The following is a 16,958-nucleotide window of genomic DNA, read 5'->3' on the forward strand; positions in this document are numbered from 1 at the left end:
ATGTTGGACGATCGTTTAAATAATACTTCCCACACAGTTTTCATATTGAATGGGTTTCAGAGTCTGGGTAAATGGAGGCCTGCACTTGTTGTTCCTTTTCTGCTCATGCTCATGTTGTCAATTACTGGCAACACCATTCTGTCATCCATAATAATGTCAAAAAGAAATTTACACTCTCCAATGTTTGTTCTTATAGGGCTTATGTCTGTGGCTGATTTAAGTATACCAATATTTGCTGTGCCCAATATGTTGTTTAGCTTCTCATTTAACTGGAATGCTATATCACTTAGTGGCTGCCTGATACAAATGTTTTTCATTCTATACTTTCAATCATTTCAGTCAACAATCCTTTTATGGATGGCACTGGATCGCTATTTTGCAATATGCACACCTCTGTACTACCACAAACACATGGCCTTCCCAAATTTCCTTAAATTCATCATTGTCCCTTGCCTGAGGAATGCTCTCATAATAATTTTGGTAATAACCCTGGCTGGTTCACTGTCTTATTGTCACAGCAATGTGATAGATCATTGTTTTTGTGAACATATGGCACTAGTTCAGCTGGCATGTGGAGATACCTCTATTAACAGCCTTGTTGGACTCATGGGTGCCTTGCTCATACCAACAGTTGATTTTGTGATCATTGTTGTGTCTTATATCATCATATTTTCCACTGTTATTAAGTCTGGACAATCTCATACAAAAGCTTTCAATACATGTATCACACACATAATTGTTATTTTTTTGTTAGTTAGTCTAACTCTTTTATTAATGGCTTTTATGTCATACCGGATAAGAAACAACCTCTCATCGAATAGCCGTGTCTTTTTAAGTTTATTGTATTTACTTATCCCAAGCTGTTTAAACCCAATCATTTACGGAGTGAGAACAAAAGAAATAAGGCAACAGTTTCTCCATGTCATGAGGAATGTGAGGATTTTACCAATATCAGGAAAGCTCATAAACAGTATTTCATAACTTTTTATTGGCAATTTATAAACGAATACTTCATTAATACGAAGGACTTCGGACAAGTCCAGACAGTGGGTTCTTGGAAACTTACCCCTCACACAATGTCTTGTTAAAATGTACTTTATTTGGAACATTTTGCAATATAGAGGCAGTATATATTGTTAACATGACAAAATGTGAATAAATTTGTTAAAACGAAATCTTGATGCAGCTGAATATTGCATACAAATTTAACATGTGCATTTATAAAAAATAAAAAGAAAGATAAGAAATCGCGTGTTTGTTGTTCTGACACCAATTTTTTAATGTCCTTATAGCGCATATACTATATCCATAGGTCAGCCCCATACTGATGCCTTTTAAGAACTCTGCTGACTTTTGAAAAAATGTTACAGTTTCATACTGTAACGACCTTGTCTCCTTCCTTGCCGGTTTCAGCCATTCAGCGCTCAACATCGCCAGTTTACTAATCACCAGTCTGATCACTCTCATCCTGCACACCTGCTGTCACTTTGGTTTCCCCTGTTACCCCTCGTTACTTAAACCCTTCTGTTTTACCAGTCAGTGCGAAGCCTACATGTTCCATATGTTTGCTATGCCAGTTTTAATTTTTAGCGTGTGATGCTACTCGGTCTGCTGGTATTCAGCTACCACAGCCAATGCTTTGTATGTTTACTGCCTTCCTATTCTCTGGTCCCCTGGTAACCCAGTTTGTAGTCTTGTTGCTCTGGTCCCCTGGTAATCCAGTTTGTATTCTTTTGCTCCAGTCCCGTGGTAATCCCGTTGTACATTACTTCTGTCATCGTTTAAAAGATCTTGTTACTCCTATAGGTCAGAAACAGGGGTGATGGCTACCCATAAGAATAAAGTAAGATTTCTTTTTTTAATCTAGAATCTGCTTAATGTTTTAAGAATCAATCAAACACAGTCTCATTGGTTCTGTTACCAAGATTACAAGCAATGACATACCAAATTAATATTTAATTATTTTAAAAATTAAAATCAAATTATTCATGTGTTAGATTCTGGAATCCTTAGATTTGCTCTGATCCCATCACAATTATGATTGACTCTGTTCACACAATAATCATGTAAAACATGAGGAATTGGATATAGCCCAAGAGAACAACTGGAAATGCAATAAAATTCGTTCATTGGTAAATGAATTTGTATGAAGTGAGACTGAAACAACCAAAAAATTTAATATTTTAAAAGATTGAGTGAAGATAGAGTGAATATACAAATTAAAAGGACAAAAAGAATAAACAGAGAATTGAAAAAAAATGAATAACAGCCTAAACAGTTAGATGAGTTACCTTCTATAAGTTAATGTTTATTTATCTGTCTATTCATGTTTTTCATCTTTAAAATTGTCTTGAGAGATTAAATGTAAGGTATGGAACAGCTTGTCTGTCCCCTGAGATTCTGTTGCATTTTCTGTTAGCTCTGTTGAGAAAACAATCATCTGTGTGATAATTTGTTTCCAATTAACAAAGGTTATGCTACGACCCTGTCTCCACCCTACACCGGCTTCCCCATGCAGTGTGTTGTATAGCCAGTCTACTGATGGCTACAGTAATTAGTCATCTGCCTCACCTGTTATCTGTTCTTTTAGTCTAATTTAGTCTGATTTTAAGATATATTTTATCCCCACTATTCTTTTTGGGTTTTGTGAAATATTACCTTTACTGACTGCATAGCTGAACATTATTCCTCTGAACAATAACCAGTCCCTTGGTTAGATGACTTGTGCCTGTTTGTGAGCATATTCAGTCAGTCTAGTATCTTATCATCTTGTACCTATTCCTGTATTTTTATCAACCTGTCTGACTGAGTTTAACCTTCCTCTGTGTAACAACTGCTTTTAACCGACAATAAAGAAGTTTAGTTTGCACATACATCCAGTTTCCCAAGACGCTTGTTTATTTCCGTAGTCATCTGTGATTTACAACTGGTGTGTGTTATAAACTCTGTTGGTTTATTGTGAAATATAATAATGTCCACTCTTTTCTCTGGTGCTCTAACTGAAACTTTACTGAACGTCATTAATACACTTACAGCTCACTTCCCCACGTCTGCTCTTCTTTTAGCTTCACCGCAAAGATTTATGCTTTATGTGATGTCAAAACACTGTCGTAACTACGTGCAGTACACATTCTGTAACAGTGTGTCGTTCCAGATAGGCTGTGTTTTCATTTACTCTTTATTTCTCAGTACTGCCTGAGAAACACCATTCAGATTCTGAATGCTCCCACATACAAAGAAATTCCGTAACAGGAAGAACACATTCTTAATGTTAGGTCTGTGTTACGGCAACTCCTGAAGGGCTGTGCGGGCTGAGAAGTATCCCATCCATGAAACCACAGTTTCCTTCTTAAGGTATGTGATTTGCACTGATGGTGTGGAGATAGATCAGTGAAAGGTTGAGTATGATCTTCACCAGACCCTAACACTGTGAAGGAACTTCAAAGATTTCTTGGCTTTGCTAACTTTTATCATCATTTCATCTGAGGTTTTAGCATTGTGGCAGCTCCTTCAACATCCTTTCTAGTGACTAAAACCAATCGGTATGGTCTGAAGCAGCAGCTGCTGCTTTCTGCTCTCTCAATTAGCAGTTCACATCAGCTCCTATTCTGAAACAACCCAACCCAACTCATCCATCCGTATTACGGTTAGGGGGAATGGTATTACAAAGACATGGGTCACTTCTCAAACATTTCCAACATTTCTGGGTAAATACCATCAGCGGAAAGGAACTATCAGATTGGAAAATGTGAGGTTTTGGCCATCAAACCAGCTTTGGAACACTGGCATCACTGGTTAGAGGGTCCCAGGAGCCATTCATTGTGCTTACAGACCACAGAAACTTGGAATATGTACAATTTGCCAAGAGGCTGAATCCTCAGCCAGCCACATGGGCATTATCATTCTCTCGTTTCAACTTTACCAATTCATATCGTCCAGGTTCAAAGAGTGGCAAAGCAGATGCCTTGTCCAGATAGGAACCTGCTGTGACAGATCCCATTACTATCCTTCCTCCTTTCTGTATTGTGGCACCAATCATTTAGGATTTGGAGGAGCAGATACAACAACTCTGTGAGGAAGAATTAATCCTTGATTCAGGCTCATCTCAGAAGACATACATACCTGAATGGGTGAGGGATCATTTACTTACCTAGGTTCACGCTTCTTTGGCTTCTGGATATCCTGGTGTAAACTGTACCATTCAGTTGCTTTCTGACAGCTACTGGCAGCCCGCTTTGGCTCACAATGAAGGAAATTCCTGTACCTCTTAGTCCTATATTACTGATTCCTCAAGAGAGGCTCCTATTGGAAAACTTTTACCTTTACCTGTACCTCAGCATCCAAGATCACATTTCGCTCAGACTTCCCACACTGGGATGGATACAAAACAGTATTACAGATGGTGGAGTGTTTTTTCATGACATGTCATCTAATTCCATTTGTCTCACCCCCTACTGCTCTTCAGTTGATGGATGCAGTGTTTCAAGAGATTTTGGGACATGACAGCACTCCTAGAGAGTTCCTCTCTGATCATGGACCCTGATTTACCTCTCGCTTTAACAAATCTTTCTTGGAGATGTTACAGCTAGCAGTCAGTCTCACATCTAGTCATCATCCTTGATCGAATTAATAGGTGGAATGCAGAAATCAGGTGTTTAGTCGACTCCTTCATAGCTGCTGTCATAACCAACTGCTTGAATGGGCTAAATTGTTACCCTAGGCAGACTATGCTCAGAATTGTCAGAAATGCCACAGCAGTCAAGAAGGCTGAAGTCATTCAAAAAAGCTTAGCAGATATGGATGTCATGTTCACCTGCAGCAAGCCACTGGCAAAACCTTAAGGTAGATTGTCATAACAATGAAGCTTACAACTTCGCCCCAAACAACAGAGAATAGTTATCTACCAAGGATCTCAAACTTTTCATGCCCAGCCAAAAACTCAGCCCCCAATTCAATGGATCGTTCTTGCCTACATTCCTTGTGTTCCTCTTCACGCAACTGAAGGCAGCCTGGTTTCCACTGTTCCATTAGATGATCCATCACCATCCTTGTACCAGATTGTTAGAGGTTAATGGATTACTATCTAGGAGTGTTTTACCACTGATGAGACCATCTTCCTAGGTATAAAGTGCAGAATTTCGTAGACTAGGAAGGCTACAGTCCTAAGGAGCAGTGCTGGATCCTAGCCCAGGGGAGTTTCTAGCTATTGAAAAGATCAAAGGCTAAGTCAGGGGCTAAGAAAACCAGAGCTTTTCATCTGGGGGCGTGTGTCTTCCAACTTTGTGTGCACTGTAGAGCACTTGATTACTGCCCCCTTATTCGGACGCTACAAGTCATGTTCCACTCGGTTACACAGTCTGTGTGCTCTTTTGTTATAAACACCTTCTTCTTCAAAGAGAAAATATTCAGGACTTGGCTTAAAATATTTGGGGCTAAAGTCCCGAATGATCAGACCTAGCGACACCACTGTCCTAGCCTCTGATACCTTGGACCCTTATGTTGTCCAGGAATTTCAGCTCCACCATCCAGATTACCTGGCTTCCCAGGCTGTAGGTGGTGGTGGTGTTGTCAAAAGGGCTTGTGTGTGTCGGTGGGTGTTCTCATACTTTCATTGCCATCTCTTGTTGGTCCAACCTATCAGTTCTCATCCTCACCAAACTTATTATTATTGGATCAATGGGTTCATTTTCAAATCACCATTTGCACCAGTTCCTTGTTTGCTATCTGTGTACACAAGCCCTTGGGTTTCACTGTGTGCTACAAGAAGTCTCCCCTTGCCCTGTGTTACTGGGCTGTTATAACTGTTTAGTTACTGATTAGTTGTGTGCCGGCATTTGTTAGTTTACTCCATTTTTGCCTTGCCCTTGACACTCTGGTCTCCCTTGGTGTTTTGATTGTTGCCTATTTTTTGACCACAATTTTTGCTCTTTCTACTCTAATCTGTCTTCCAGTCAGAGCCTGATTGTTACTTTTTGGAGGACTTCCATGTACCCGGCATAGTCTAATACTAATATAGTCTAACTGTGACTATGCCGGATACTTGATAAAATACCAAGAAATGCACTATGTTGCAAAACTGTGCCCTATACCCTCTTCTGGTGATTGTTTAGTAAAGGTTTTGTTTGCTTGTTTGTTTATTTGTTTGATTTGATCTGCTTAAATATAATGGACACTGACATATGGTGGAAATGTAGCACCATCATGGCATGTTCATTGCACATGAAATGTTATCTTTGGGCTGGGCCTACAATGACTCTATATGGTAGCTTTGCTGTTCCATGTGTCAGTGTCCGTGCCTGTCCACTCTGCAACAAGTTCCAAGAATTCAATTAATGGTTCAAAAATATGTAAAAGCAATACCTATATGTGTGCTAAATGTTAAATAAATAAAGAAAGAATACATAACTCTAACATCTTTCTTGTTTTGTGCATTTTACAGGATTACTAGTCATTATTGCTTCATGCAGTAATGAAATGGAAACACCGGGGAACAAAAGACAAGATCCACCAGAGACACTAAGAGCAGTGTAAATGCCTCTTACTGACATCAGAACCCATCTCAAGGGGTGTATTAAGAGCCCTTAAAAGTGGAGGGAATTTGTGCTTGATGAATGATGATTCTAAGTGATGAAGACATCAGCTTTTCATTTCAGCCTGCTATCAGCTCTCACCAGAGGTAGAAGGTTCAATACTATGAAATAACTTCAACTGGACCATTCCCTTCTCTCTGGACATATTTCATCACGACATCAGATTCTTCAGTGTTTAAAATTTTTTTAGGTGGAATCTTTAATATAGCTTGAGCCCATTTTTAACCTTTTTTAGCTGAGTTTTTTTCGTTGTTGTTTTAGAAAATGATTCAGGTTTTTATCTATATGAGAAAGTGAAAATATATGTATATGTATGTATGTTCTTTTTATTTATGATGTGTCTATTCATGAAGCATCTTTAGTATTTAATCTTAGATGTTATGAAATTGACAGATGACAGATGAAGTTGAATATGTTGCTAAGCCACTATGCTATGAGTTAGATCAAACAGATCACAGCTCAAAAATCTTTCACTATGTTGGAGGATCATTTAAATAATACTTCCCACACAGTTTTCATATTGAATGGGTTTCAGAGTCTGGGTAAATGGAGGCCTGCACTCGTAGTTCCTTTTCTGCTTATGTTCATTTTGTCAGTTATTGGCAACACTATTCTTTCATCCATAATAATGTCAAAAAGAAATTTACACACTCCAATGTTTGTTCTTATAGGCCTTATGTCTGTCGATGATCTATGCATCCCAATATTTGCTGTGCCCAATATGCTGTTCAGCTTCTCATTTAACTGGAATGCTATTTCTCTTAATGGCTGCTTGATACAAATGTTTTTCATTCTATTCTTTCAATCATTTCAGTCAACAATCCTTTTATGGATGGCACTGGATCGCTATTTTGCAATATGTACACCGTTATACTACCACAAACACATGGCCTTCCCAAATTTCCTTAAATTCATCATTGTCCCTTGCCTGAGGAATGCATTACTTGTAATTTTGGTCATAACCCTGGCTGGTTCACTGTCCTTTTGTCAAGGCAATGTGATAGATCATTGTTTTTGTGAACATATGGCACTAGTTCAACTGGCGTGTGGAGATACTTCTATTAACAGCCTTGTTGGACTCATGGGTGCCTTGCTCATACCAACAGTTGATTTTGTGATCATTGTTGTGTCCTATATCATCATATTTTCCACTGTTATTAAGTCTGGACAATCTCATACAAAAGCTATCAATACATGTATCACACACATAATTGTTATGACAGTTAGTCTAACTCTTACATTAACGGCTTTTATGTCTTACCGGATAAGAAACAACCTCTCATCAAATAGTCGTGTTTTTTTAAGTTTATTGTATTTACTTGTCCCAAGCTGTTTCAACCCAATCATTTACGGAGTGAGAACAAAAGAAATAAGGCAACAGTTTCTCCATGTCATGAGGAATGTGAGGATTTTACCAATATCAGGAAAGCTCATAAACAGTATTTCATAACTTTTTATTGGCAATTTATGAAAGAATGCCTTATTAATATGAAAGATTTCATTATAGAATCAGACAAGTCCAGACAGTGGATTCTTGGAAACTTACTCCTCATGTAATGTCTTGTTAAAATGTACTTTATTTTGAACATATTGAAATGTAGTAACTGTGTATATTATTAACATGACAAAATGCAAATAAATTCATTAAAATGAAATCTTGATGTAGCTGAATATTACATACAAATTTTCTAATTTCCTCATAGTGCATATATCCATAGATTATCCCGATATTGGTGCCTTTTAAGAACTCTACTGTCTTTTGAGAAAATTTTATCGTTTCATACTTTACACAATAAGCCTATAGGTCACAAACAGAGGTGGTGGCAACCTATAAGAATAAATTAAGAATTTTTTACCTAGAATTTTATTAACGTTTTGAGAATCACTAGGATACAGTCTCATTGGTTTTCTGACCAAGATTACAAGCAATGACATGTGAAAACAATATTTCCTTTAAAAAAAAATATTAGAAATAAATTATTCATATGTTTATTTCTGGAGTCCTAAGATTTTTCTTGAAGTGCCACATCTTGACACAGTCATGATTCACTCAATCATGCGAAAATTTAAGCAGTGAGACAGCCGAAAACAACTATCACAAGTTTCCTCAGAGACTGAACTCAATTGTATTTGCTGTTTGTTACATTGGGCGCAGAATCATGTGTGTGATTGTTTGTTTCCTCTTAACAAATCTTACTTGTTTATTTACACAGTCCTCTATTTTACTCACTTGCCTGCTCTACCTCTGTAATATAACTGACCTCTGGCCAGTCAAGACAGCCACTGTCTGCATTTTTTTTTTTTTTTCAGGCCATGTTTCTGCAGGCTAGAGATGCACTTTTCTATTCGTGGCAATATGTGGATTCCAGGTCAGCTTGGCACTAGCCCTCTGGTCAGCCGTGTTGTTTAGAGCACATTAGGTCACATGCTCAGCTGACAACTTCCCTTAGTGGCTTCCCTGTGGCCTGCCAGGCGCTGGTACCCTTTTCTGATCTCATCTCTTAAAACATATTCTTAACAACTTCTCCAGAGAAGAGATATTCATTTCCCTCTGGATGGGTCAAGTCTGGGTCCTGAACCTCTTCTGGCTGATAGTGACCCATTTGTTATTACTGCCATGATGCAAACATCCTCTTTACTAAGCTGCCATACAAGTGCCATCAGATGCTATCTACAGACTGGTGTACGGTATGATCATACGAAGTGTGCAACATCCCATTCCTTTGATTGGTTTTAGATTAGGGAAAATTATCATCCACACTGGAAGTCTGTGGGGGTGGCTACATTGCCACAATATGCTGATGTTCAGAGGCAAAATTCTTCTCTAATAATGCTTTCACTCTTTTCCTCCCTGTTTTCTTGCTTTCTTTTTTTTTTAATTCACTCTTTAATAGTCAAAGTTATATAAATGTTCAGCACTTATAGCTGAAACCACAATTCAATTTTGGCATAGAATGTTCAAAATATAAATATAAAAGCATGAAATGTGCTCAAGAAGTCATTCCTGTGATCTGTTCAGTTCATGTGGTGTTTTATTTTTAATTTGTCTTTACCTGTTGCCCCAAGATCTCTTTTGTTTCTTATCTTGTTAATGCAATGGATCCTGTCACTCAATTTTGAGAATCAAGAACTCAAAAGTATATCCTTGCATGATTCTCCAAAAGTTTGGATGTAAGCAAACATAAAGGACCTGTACAGCATTGTATTTTATTACAGCAGCACTTTGAAAGCATGCCATAGTGGTTTTCTCTTTTAGGAGAAACAAAAGAATGGCAAACAGATGCCCTCTTCAGGACATGCTCAACATAACAAGCAGAAATCCTTAAATGTAATGCTAATGTTTGATTGGATTACATGCTATTTATAAAGTTGAAATAAAAAATGAGTATTCATGTTTACATTCTAAATTCTGACTGTGCTCCAGTTTTCAACTAATTAATTAGTTATTATTTATTAGCTTGATATTTGGTTTGCTCAGTTGTTTATGTTCACATCTTACCCACTCATTTTTTTCTTTTTTTTTTTTTTAGTTATGTTTAATTTGGATTTTTATTTTATTTTATTTAATTTTTGTTTCTCAGTCCTTAAATAGGCATCTTATTTTATTAGGGATTCTCTTAATCCTTCATAAATCAAGAACTAGTCTAGAATGAGCAGAACACAGTATCACTTATTTAGAAATGATCATGTTTTTGCTCATAAAATTAAACAGTCATTAAGGACAAAAGTTATGGCATAACTAATCTCAGTGACTTAACATCAGAGGTTCTTGAGGCACCTAATGGAGTACTTTTCGCCCCAGACTTAATGGATATCTAATCCTGTTATGTGTGAAAGTGACAGTGAAAATCAAGGGACAGCACGGGTCTAAAGGGAATTGCATTTATTTTCTATTATAATAATTGGACTCCAGTCAAGGGCAGGAGGTTATCACAGCTTTGTTTTTATGGTCATCTCATTAAGTAGTATTTGTTTTGTACACAAGCCTGTTCTAAATTGGAGGATGTTGATATGGAATGAATCCTAATTCACTTTGGGGTTTGTTTCTGTTAGGGCTGGCCTGTTCAATTTCCCTAAGGAAACCTATGTTGTTACATTGAGGGTCAATGGTGAAAAACACAACAATGATACATGAACCAACAAATGCAATAATATATCTTAGAAATTAATCTTTCTCCTATTTCATGATCAACATTCATAAACATGGACATTTTTATTTATAAAGAGATGTCAATAAATATGTAGAATTCCAATGATATTTTGAGAAACTGATGTTTGGAGAAATGATAGCTATGGAATACAACCTTTAATGGCTTCCCACAAGATTGTAGTACTCACCTTTACAGTCCTTCATAACTCTGGCCCTACTTACACCAGTCAGGACCCCAAGCCAACCAAAACCCTGATCCTCTGACCCCAGCAGTCTTGCTGCTCTATACACTTTCAGCCTTGGCTTTCAATGATTCATCTCTACTGGCAATTTCACCTCTAGGCCTGGAGTGCCCCTCCTTCCTGCACATTAAGAGTGCTGATTCTCTGGCCTTCTGAAAACTAATTTCTCTCAGAAAGCATATAATTTATACCAGTTTTTCTTCAGCTTGACTCTGTACTCTGTGGCCTATGGGTCTGTGATCTGTAAGCAACCAGCTATTACATATGTAAGCAACATACTATTATGTTGTTTGGCACTATAATGTTGTGGCTTCCTGAATTATGTTATGTGCTGTCTGTGCTGAGAAGTGCTCCTGTTTTATTCTTTTTCTTCTGTTTTTAGCCTCGGACAGGTGCTTGAAGTAGTAGGGGTAGTAGTAGTAGTGGTAGTAGTAGTGACAGTGGCAGTGTTGTTGGTGGTATTGAGCTTAATGTTTTTGTTGCTGCTGGTAAATTGTTATCGCTATCATTTTAGGACACTATTAAATTTCAAAGCAGACAATCTTGGGCTGAAAGTTACGGTTCAAGCCCATTGTGTAAGAATGCTCTGGTATGTGTCCACACTGACACGTTAAGAAGAATGTTGGTGTTGACTGTTTTGATGTTTTCCTCCTTTGTTCAGTGCCCTCCAATCCAACGCTTTGCATTGTAATGGGTGTATTTCTAATAGACCAACATGAGCATATAGGCTCATGTAACTGTTTGCATTATCCCTAGGGAAGCAAAACTCTCAAGTGTAAACCACGAAGCTGGATTTCTCAGATAGCCAGACAACTTGAACAAAAAGTCGAGACCGTCCAATAGCTAATTGGAATGTTCCTTAGCTGTCCTCCTATTGGATAGGTTTGACAATTTTGCTCAGTTTGTCCAGCGGACTGAGAAATCCTGCTTTGAGGCATACCCCTGGTCCTGTGTATAAATCAAGATTAGGAAGGAGCTAACCAGAATGGCCCTTGCCTTCTGGCTGAATGAGCAGCTACACCAAGAGAAAACAAAAGGCTAAGAGTCTCAGACAGGTATATGTTTCTCAGAGCCAGCCTCTTCCTTCTTAAAACATATGATGTTACAATGTCTGAAGGTACTGTTCACTGCAACCTTTCATTTCTGTAGGCGATGAGACATATTTTGTTTCATGTTATTGAAATAATGTTGTAACTTCTGTTTGAAACTCTGTAAAGATTCTAACTTTTACGGAAATGTGCTTGATAACACAAACAGAAAAGATAGTTAAAAACTGTATGTGTATATATATATATATAGCATTATATGAAGGAAATGTGAGTTGTAAGTTCTTCAAAAAAAAAAAAGAAAAAAAAAGTTTGGAGATATTTGTTGAAATTTGGAAAGACTTGCAGGGATTTTCTAGATGTGTCAAACCACAGCAGCAAAACAAACAAGTGACATAAATTTTGGCTTTGATGTCCTTCCACCTGAGATTACTTATGAGATGTTGAAATGCTTAAGCAAAATTACTGATCAAATACTGTTTTTGGGGGGTCTTTTTGCTTTTTTTTTTTGCATCCTTAAGGTCAGGCCAAACTGAATACTCTCAAAGTGACATGAATGAAGAATTGTCAGGACCAAATTTCTCACACACCAGGTTCATTTTTGTGGGATTTCCAGAGATCTACAAGTATAGACGACTCCTTTGCCTGCCTTTTCTCTTTAGTTACATGTTGATTTTGGTGGGAAATTCCTTATTGCTCTATGTCATCAGAAACACCGAAAGTCTTCATAGTCCAATGTACATGCTGGTGTCAGCTCTGGCTGTAGTTGACATTATTGTCCCCACAGCAATCATTCCAGCGATGTTTCTCAGTTTCCTTTTTGATTTGAACGAGATAACCCTGGAGGGATGTCTTACCCAAATGTTTGTCACTCACTTTTTCTCCTCTGTTGAGTCTACCATCCTTTTGGCCATGGCGCTGGATCGATTCGTGGCCATATGCAACCCACTGCGTTACGCTGACATCATGAGCACCTCTATGTTTGTTAAACTACTGGTCTTCACTTTGGTTAGGAGCGGCACAATAATGCTTACTCTGGTCAGTTTAGCTGCACCTTTATCTTTTTGTGGGTCCAATATAATCCACCACTGTTACTGTGATCATATGGCTCTGGTAAGCCTCTCTTGTGACCCAATAGATAAGAACCATGCCATGGGTTTGGCTGTGATCATCTGTTTTGTGGGGGTTGATATATCTGTAATTTTCTTTTCGTACGTTAGAATTTTGATAGAAGTTTTGAGAGCTGCAGGAGGAGAGGATCGTTGGAAAGCTTTTCACACGTGTGGGACTCATTTAATTGTAATGATGTGTTTTTACTTCGTTGGCACCGTTACTTTTCTATCACGTAATCTCAATATTCCAATTCCGGTGGATGTAAACACTTTTCTTGGTGTCATGTACATTATATTCCCAGCGAGTGTAAATCCAATTATATACGGTGTCCGTACCAAGGAAATTAGGAATGCAATATTGAAATTGTTGAAAATTCGTGTGAATAGAGTTTTCTCTGTCAGGGTTTCAGTGCTGACAGTTTGAATGATTGGTCTAGTCTTTATTTTGTGCAGGGGATTTTTTGGTCTTTTTTTTTTTAAATCTTTTTCTTTTGCTAAAAGTTCGCAATTATTTACATATGCAAGGCATTTTTGTAACAAAAGTGGAATGCCACAAGTGAGAACATAACTCATTGACTTATTGCTGAATAAAAAACAATTCTGTCCACATTTAAATTTGTCAGCATTTGTTGAAACTTGGTAAATTTAATTCTTATTTAAAATTATACTTATACTTGGATCAAGCATGAGAACATTCATCATGAATATGGTGTCACAAAAACCAATGTGACATTACGTATGAACTGTTCACACCCGTGAAACACTTTAGTTAACACAACATGACAGATTATGATTTGCATGTCATCAGTTGGTGCTTCACAAGGCTTTTTAAGTGGAGATTCCCTCCAATGATCCAGGGCTCCATCAAAAGGTTAAGTCTGTTGAATGGCATCGTTAAGGCACTGTCTGTCCTGTTCTCTCAATTGGGTAAATCAGACCAGAGTTCTTCTCCTCCACTTATTCATCAATAGTTAATGGCAATCAAGCTCCTATGAAGTGTTGGATAAGTATCATGTTACGTTATAATATTTTGCAACTGCTATGCAAGGGAGATACTTAGAAAATTGCAGGTAATTGGATAGTGAAATTTGAGAGATAAATGAAGAGAAAATTTAAATATTTCCTCTTATTAGTTGTGTGCTTCTAAGTTCCTCTGTGTAATTGATTTACTATCATTTTAGAAGGAAATTAGGTCCCGTACATCAGTAGACTGCAGAGAAATAAGTTTGGGAAGCACAGCTATGAGGTTAAGGATTGATTATTCTGATACAGAGAAATCATAGATTAGACATAGCTCGTCATTTTCAAAAAGTGTTGAATTATGCCTGTTGTTGTCTTATGCGCACACGCACACACACACACACACACACACACATACGCGGACACACACAGACTAACGCAGTAAAGACAAATAAACTGTGTTTTTGTTAAGTTTAATTCAAATATATAAAAAAGACAAACGTGCACACACACAGAAATAGATTAAAAAGTGTGGGATCATAGTCAAAATTCATTCGTAATTAAACTTTTTTTTTTCACTACAGAGGATGTTTTCAAGATTACTGATTGCAGGTTAAACTCCTAGTTATGAAAGCTTAGACATCGTGAACATCACAATTAGTGTTCCACATTTGTTTATGTGTTAGCGGAGAAAATATGAAAAACAAGCTTAATTAAAACCTGGTTCCTCATTTGGTCATCATGGTTGGTATTTATCTACCAAAGGACAAAGTTGAAACAGAGTAAATTAGCTCAGAGAGCCAGATAATCCCTTAAGAAACACAGAGTCTGCAACAGAGACAACCCTTAATCAGTCCAAAGCCAATTAAATCACAGGTCATCGATAGGATGTGGACCCAATTAGTCACAAATGGTGGCAGGCCTCCTAATGAAAAGCAATTAAACTCTGAGTCCACGCAAGGCAACACGCACGTTTAGCAAAAGAACTTAAACAAATAGAAAGTTTAACTGTGCTCACATCCATCAGGGCCTAAAAGTATTACTGTGGTAAACACAACGTTAAATAGTGATTACTTCCAATTACAAAAACGAAAGAAAGAAAAAAGTGCAGTGTTATGCATTTAGGGACTGTAAATGTAATGGCCCATCAGTAAAGAAATCCATTTGTTTCAATAATCCAGCAGATTCATTTAGAAATCATGTTTCATGGATCTCAGTCGATATGACCCTTTTCATCGCTATTTGAAGAGATTTAAGAAAAATTCAGTTAAGTGCCCACAACCTGTTCCACTCATATCATCCTGTTTTTATTAAAAAAAGGAAGAAACTTACACAGGGTCAAAGACAGACTCTCTCTCTAACTTTTGTGTTTTTTTCACAAGAAGCGATGAATCCCAATAATTCCACAACTCCATGATGGTCAGCCTCAGCTATCAAAGGCATGTCAGTGTTCAGTACTTCAAAAGAAATGTGAGTCCACTTTCTTGCCTTCTTTTCACCACCATCTTATTCTTACCTTAATTAGATAAAGTTTTTTTTTTTCCAGAAAGAAATGACTGTCAGTATAAATATATTAAATCTTCGTTTTTATGGACTCTCTCTCCCTCCCTCTCTCTCTCTCTCTCTCTCTCTCTCTCTGTGTTGGTCATGCCTCATACAGGAGAATCAAGGCCACTAAATATAGATTGCAGGTGTTCTCTGTACTCTGTACTAGCTAAATTTTAAGTTCTTTGGACAAACTCTTCACTTCATATTTGTCTTTTGAAATATATATATATATATATATATATATATATATATATATATATATATATATATATATAATTTTTAAGGGGGGGGGTCATTGATCTTACTGTTGTTCTGTTATTTTGATGTATAGTTTTTCTGTTGATTTCACCTCATTGTTGAAATAAATCATCAGCATTGTTTGCAATAAATACGTTACCGAGGGGAAAAAAAGACAAACCTCAAATTTATTTTGGATGCGGGTCTTTCAGGCATGCAAACGATGTGCAACTGTGATTTGAACTTTAAGATTCTTTAATATTTTAGAGTTCTGTGGAACTAAAAAAAACTGTTTTAATGCATTATACTGTTCCAGCTATGCTGTTTTGTTTGGTAACAACATGGCTGGAACATGAATTGAGAAATCAAGACAGTGAACCAATTCTATCTGTTTTAAAATGCATTTTAATATTTAAGGTAGGAGCCACCATAACCTTTCACTATAGTATACTGTATGAGACCAACACATTACCAAACATCATCTTTAAAAAAATATTTCATGTTCATATTACGAATCATGGCAAAAAAAGGAAAGAGTATGGTCATGCTTGGGAATGTTTAATGAATTATGAATGGTGCGACTTAATGAGTGAATGAGCACAACAACAGTTTTATGTGAAGAACAATGCATTATAAAGATGACAATGGATTTGGCAGTTGTCATAGTGACAATAAACAGGTCTAGTTCTTTATACAGAATCGAGATCAAAGGATATATGATACATTAAATATACTTTCAATACAAAGTCAAAGTCTTTCATTTCTGAGCCCTAAGAGGGATAAAAACAAACATGTATAACAAAAATGAAGTAAAGGCATGCTACCACAGAAGTCGATTTAGCCATGATGAAATGGTGTTACCTCTGCTTCTCACAGACCTGCAGGGACCCTCACTGTGAAGTCTATGAGCTAAAATCTCACCTCCAGACCACTTTGATGACTAGGTCACGTTTTTCTACGCTTTTTAATTTTTTTTGTTTTGTTTTGTTTTGTTTTGTTTTGTTTTTAAATAACATCCTCACAGCATGGAGAAGACGAATGTGAACAAGAACACAACAACCGCACCCACTGTG

At 37.2% G+C, this 16,958-nt stretch overlaps 3 protein-coding genes across 3 annotated transcripts; all 3 read left to right on the plus strand.

Moving 5' to 3' along the window:
- Positions 1–981, plus strand: LOC115814976 (olfactory receptor 52K1-like). The gene has a single exon (XM_030777947.1). It carries the CDS (start codon positions 1–3, stop codon positions 979–981), a length of 981 nt encoding a protein of 326 aa, XP_030633807.1.
- A 6,084-nt stretch (positions 982–7,065) lies between these two features.
- Positions 7,066–8,040, plus strand: LOC115814977 (olfactory receptor 52K2-like). Its single transcript, XM_030777948.1, has one exon. The coding sequence runs from the start codon at positions 7,066–7,068 to the stop codon at positions 8,038–8,040; it is 975 nt and encodes a 324-aa protein (XP_030633808.1).
- A 4,540-nt stretch (positions 8,041–12,580) lies between these two features.
- Positions 12,581–13,564, plus strand: or55e1 (odorant receptor, family 55, subfamily E, member 1). Its single transcript, XM_030777950.1, has one exon. It carries the CDS (start codon positions 12,581–12,583, stop codon positions 13,562–13,564), a length of 984 nt encoding a protein of 327 aa, XP_030633810.1.
- The last annotated feature ends 3,394 nt before the right edge of the window (positions 13,565–16,958 follow it).

Source organism: Chanos chanos, chromosome 6, assembly GCF_902362185.1.
Source record: "Chanos chanos chromosome 6, fChaCha1.1, whole genome shotgun sequence".
Classification (NCBI taxonomy): Eukaryota; Metazoa; Chordata; class Actinopteri; order Gonorynchiformes; family Chanidae; genus Chanos; species Chanos chanos.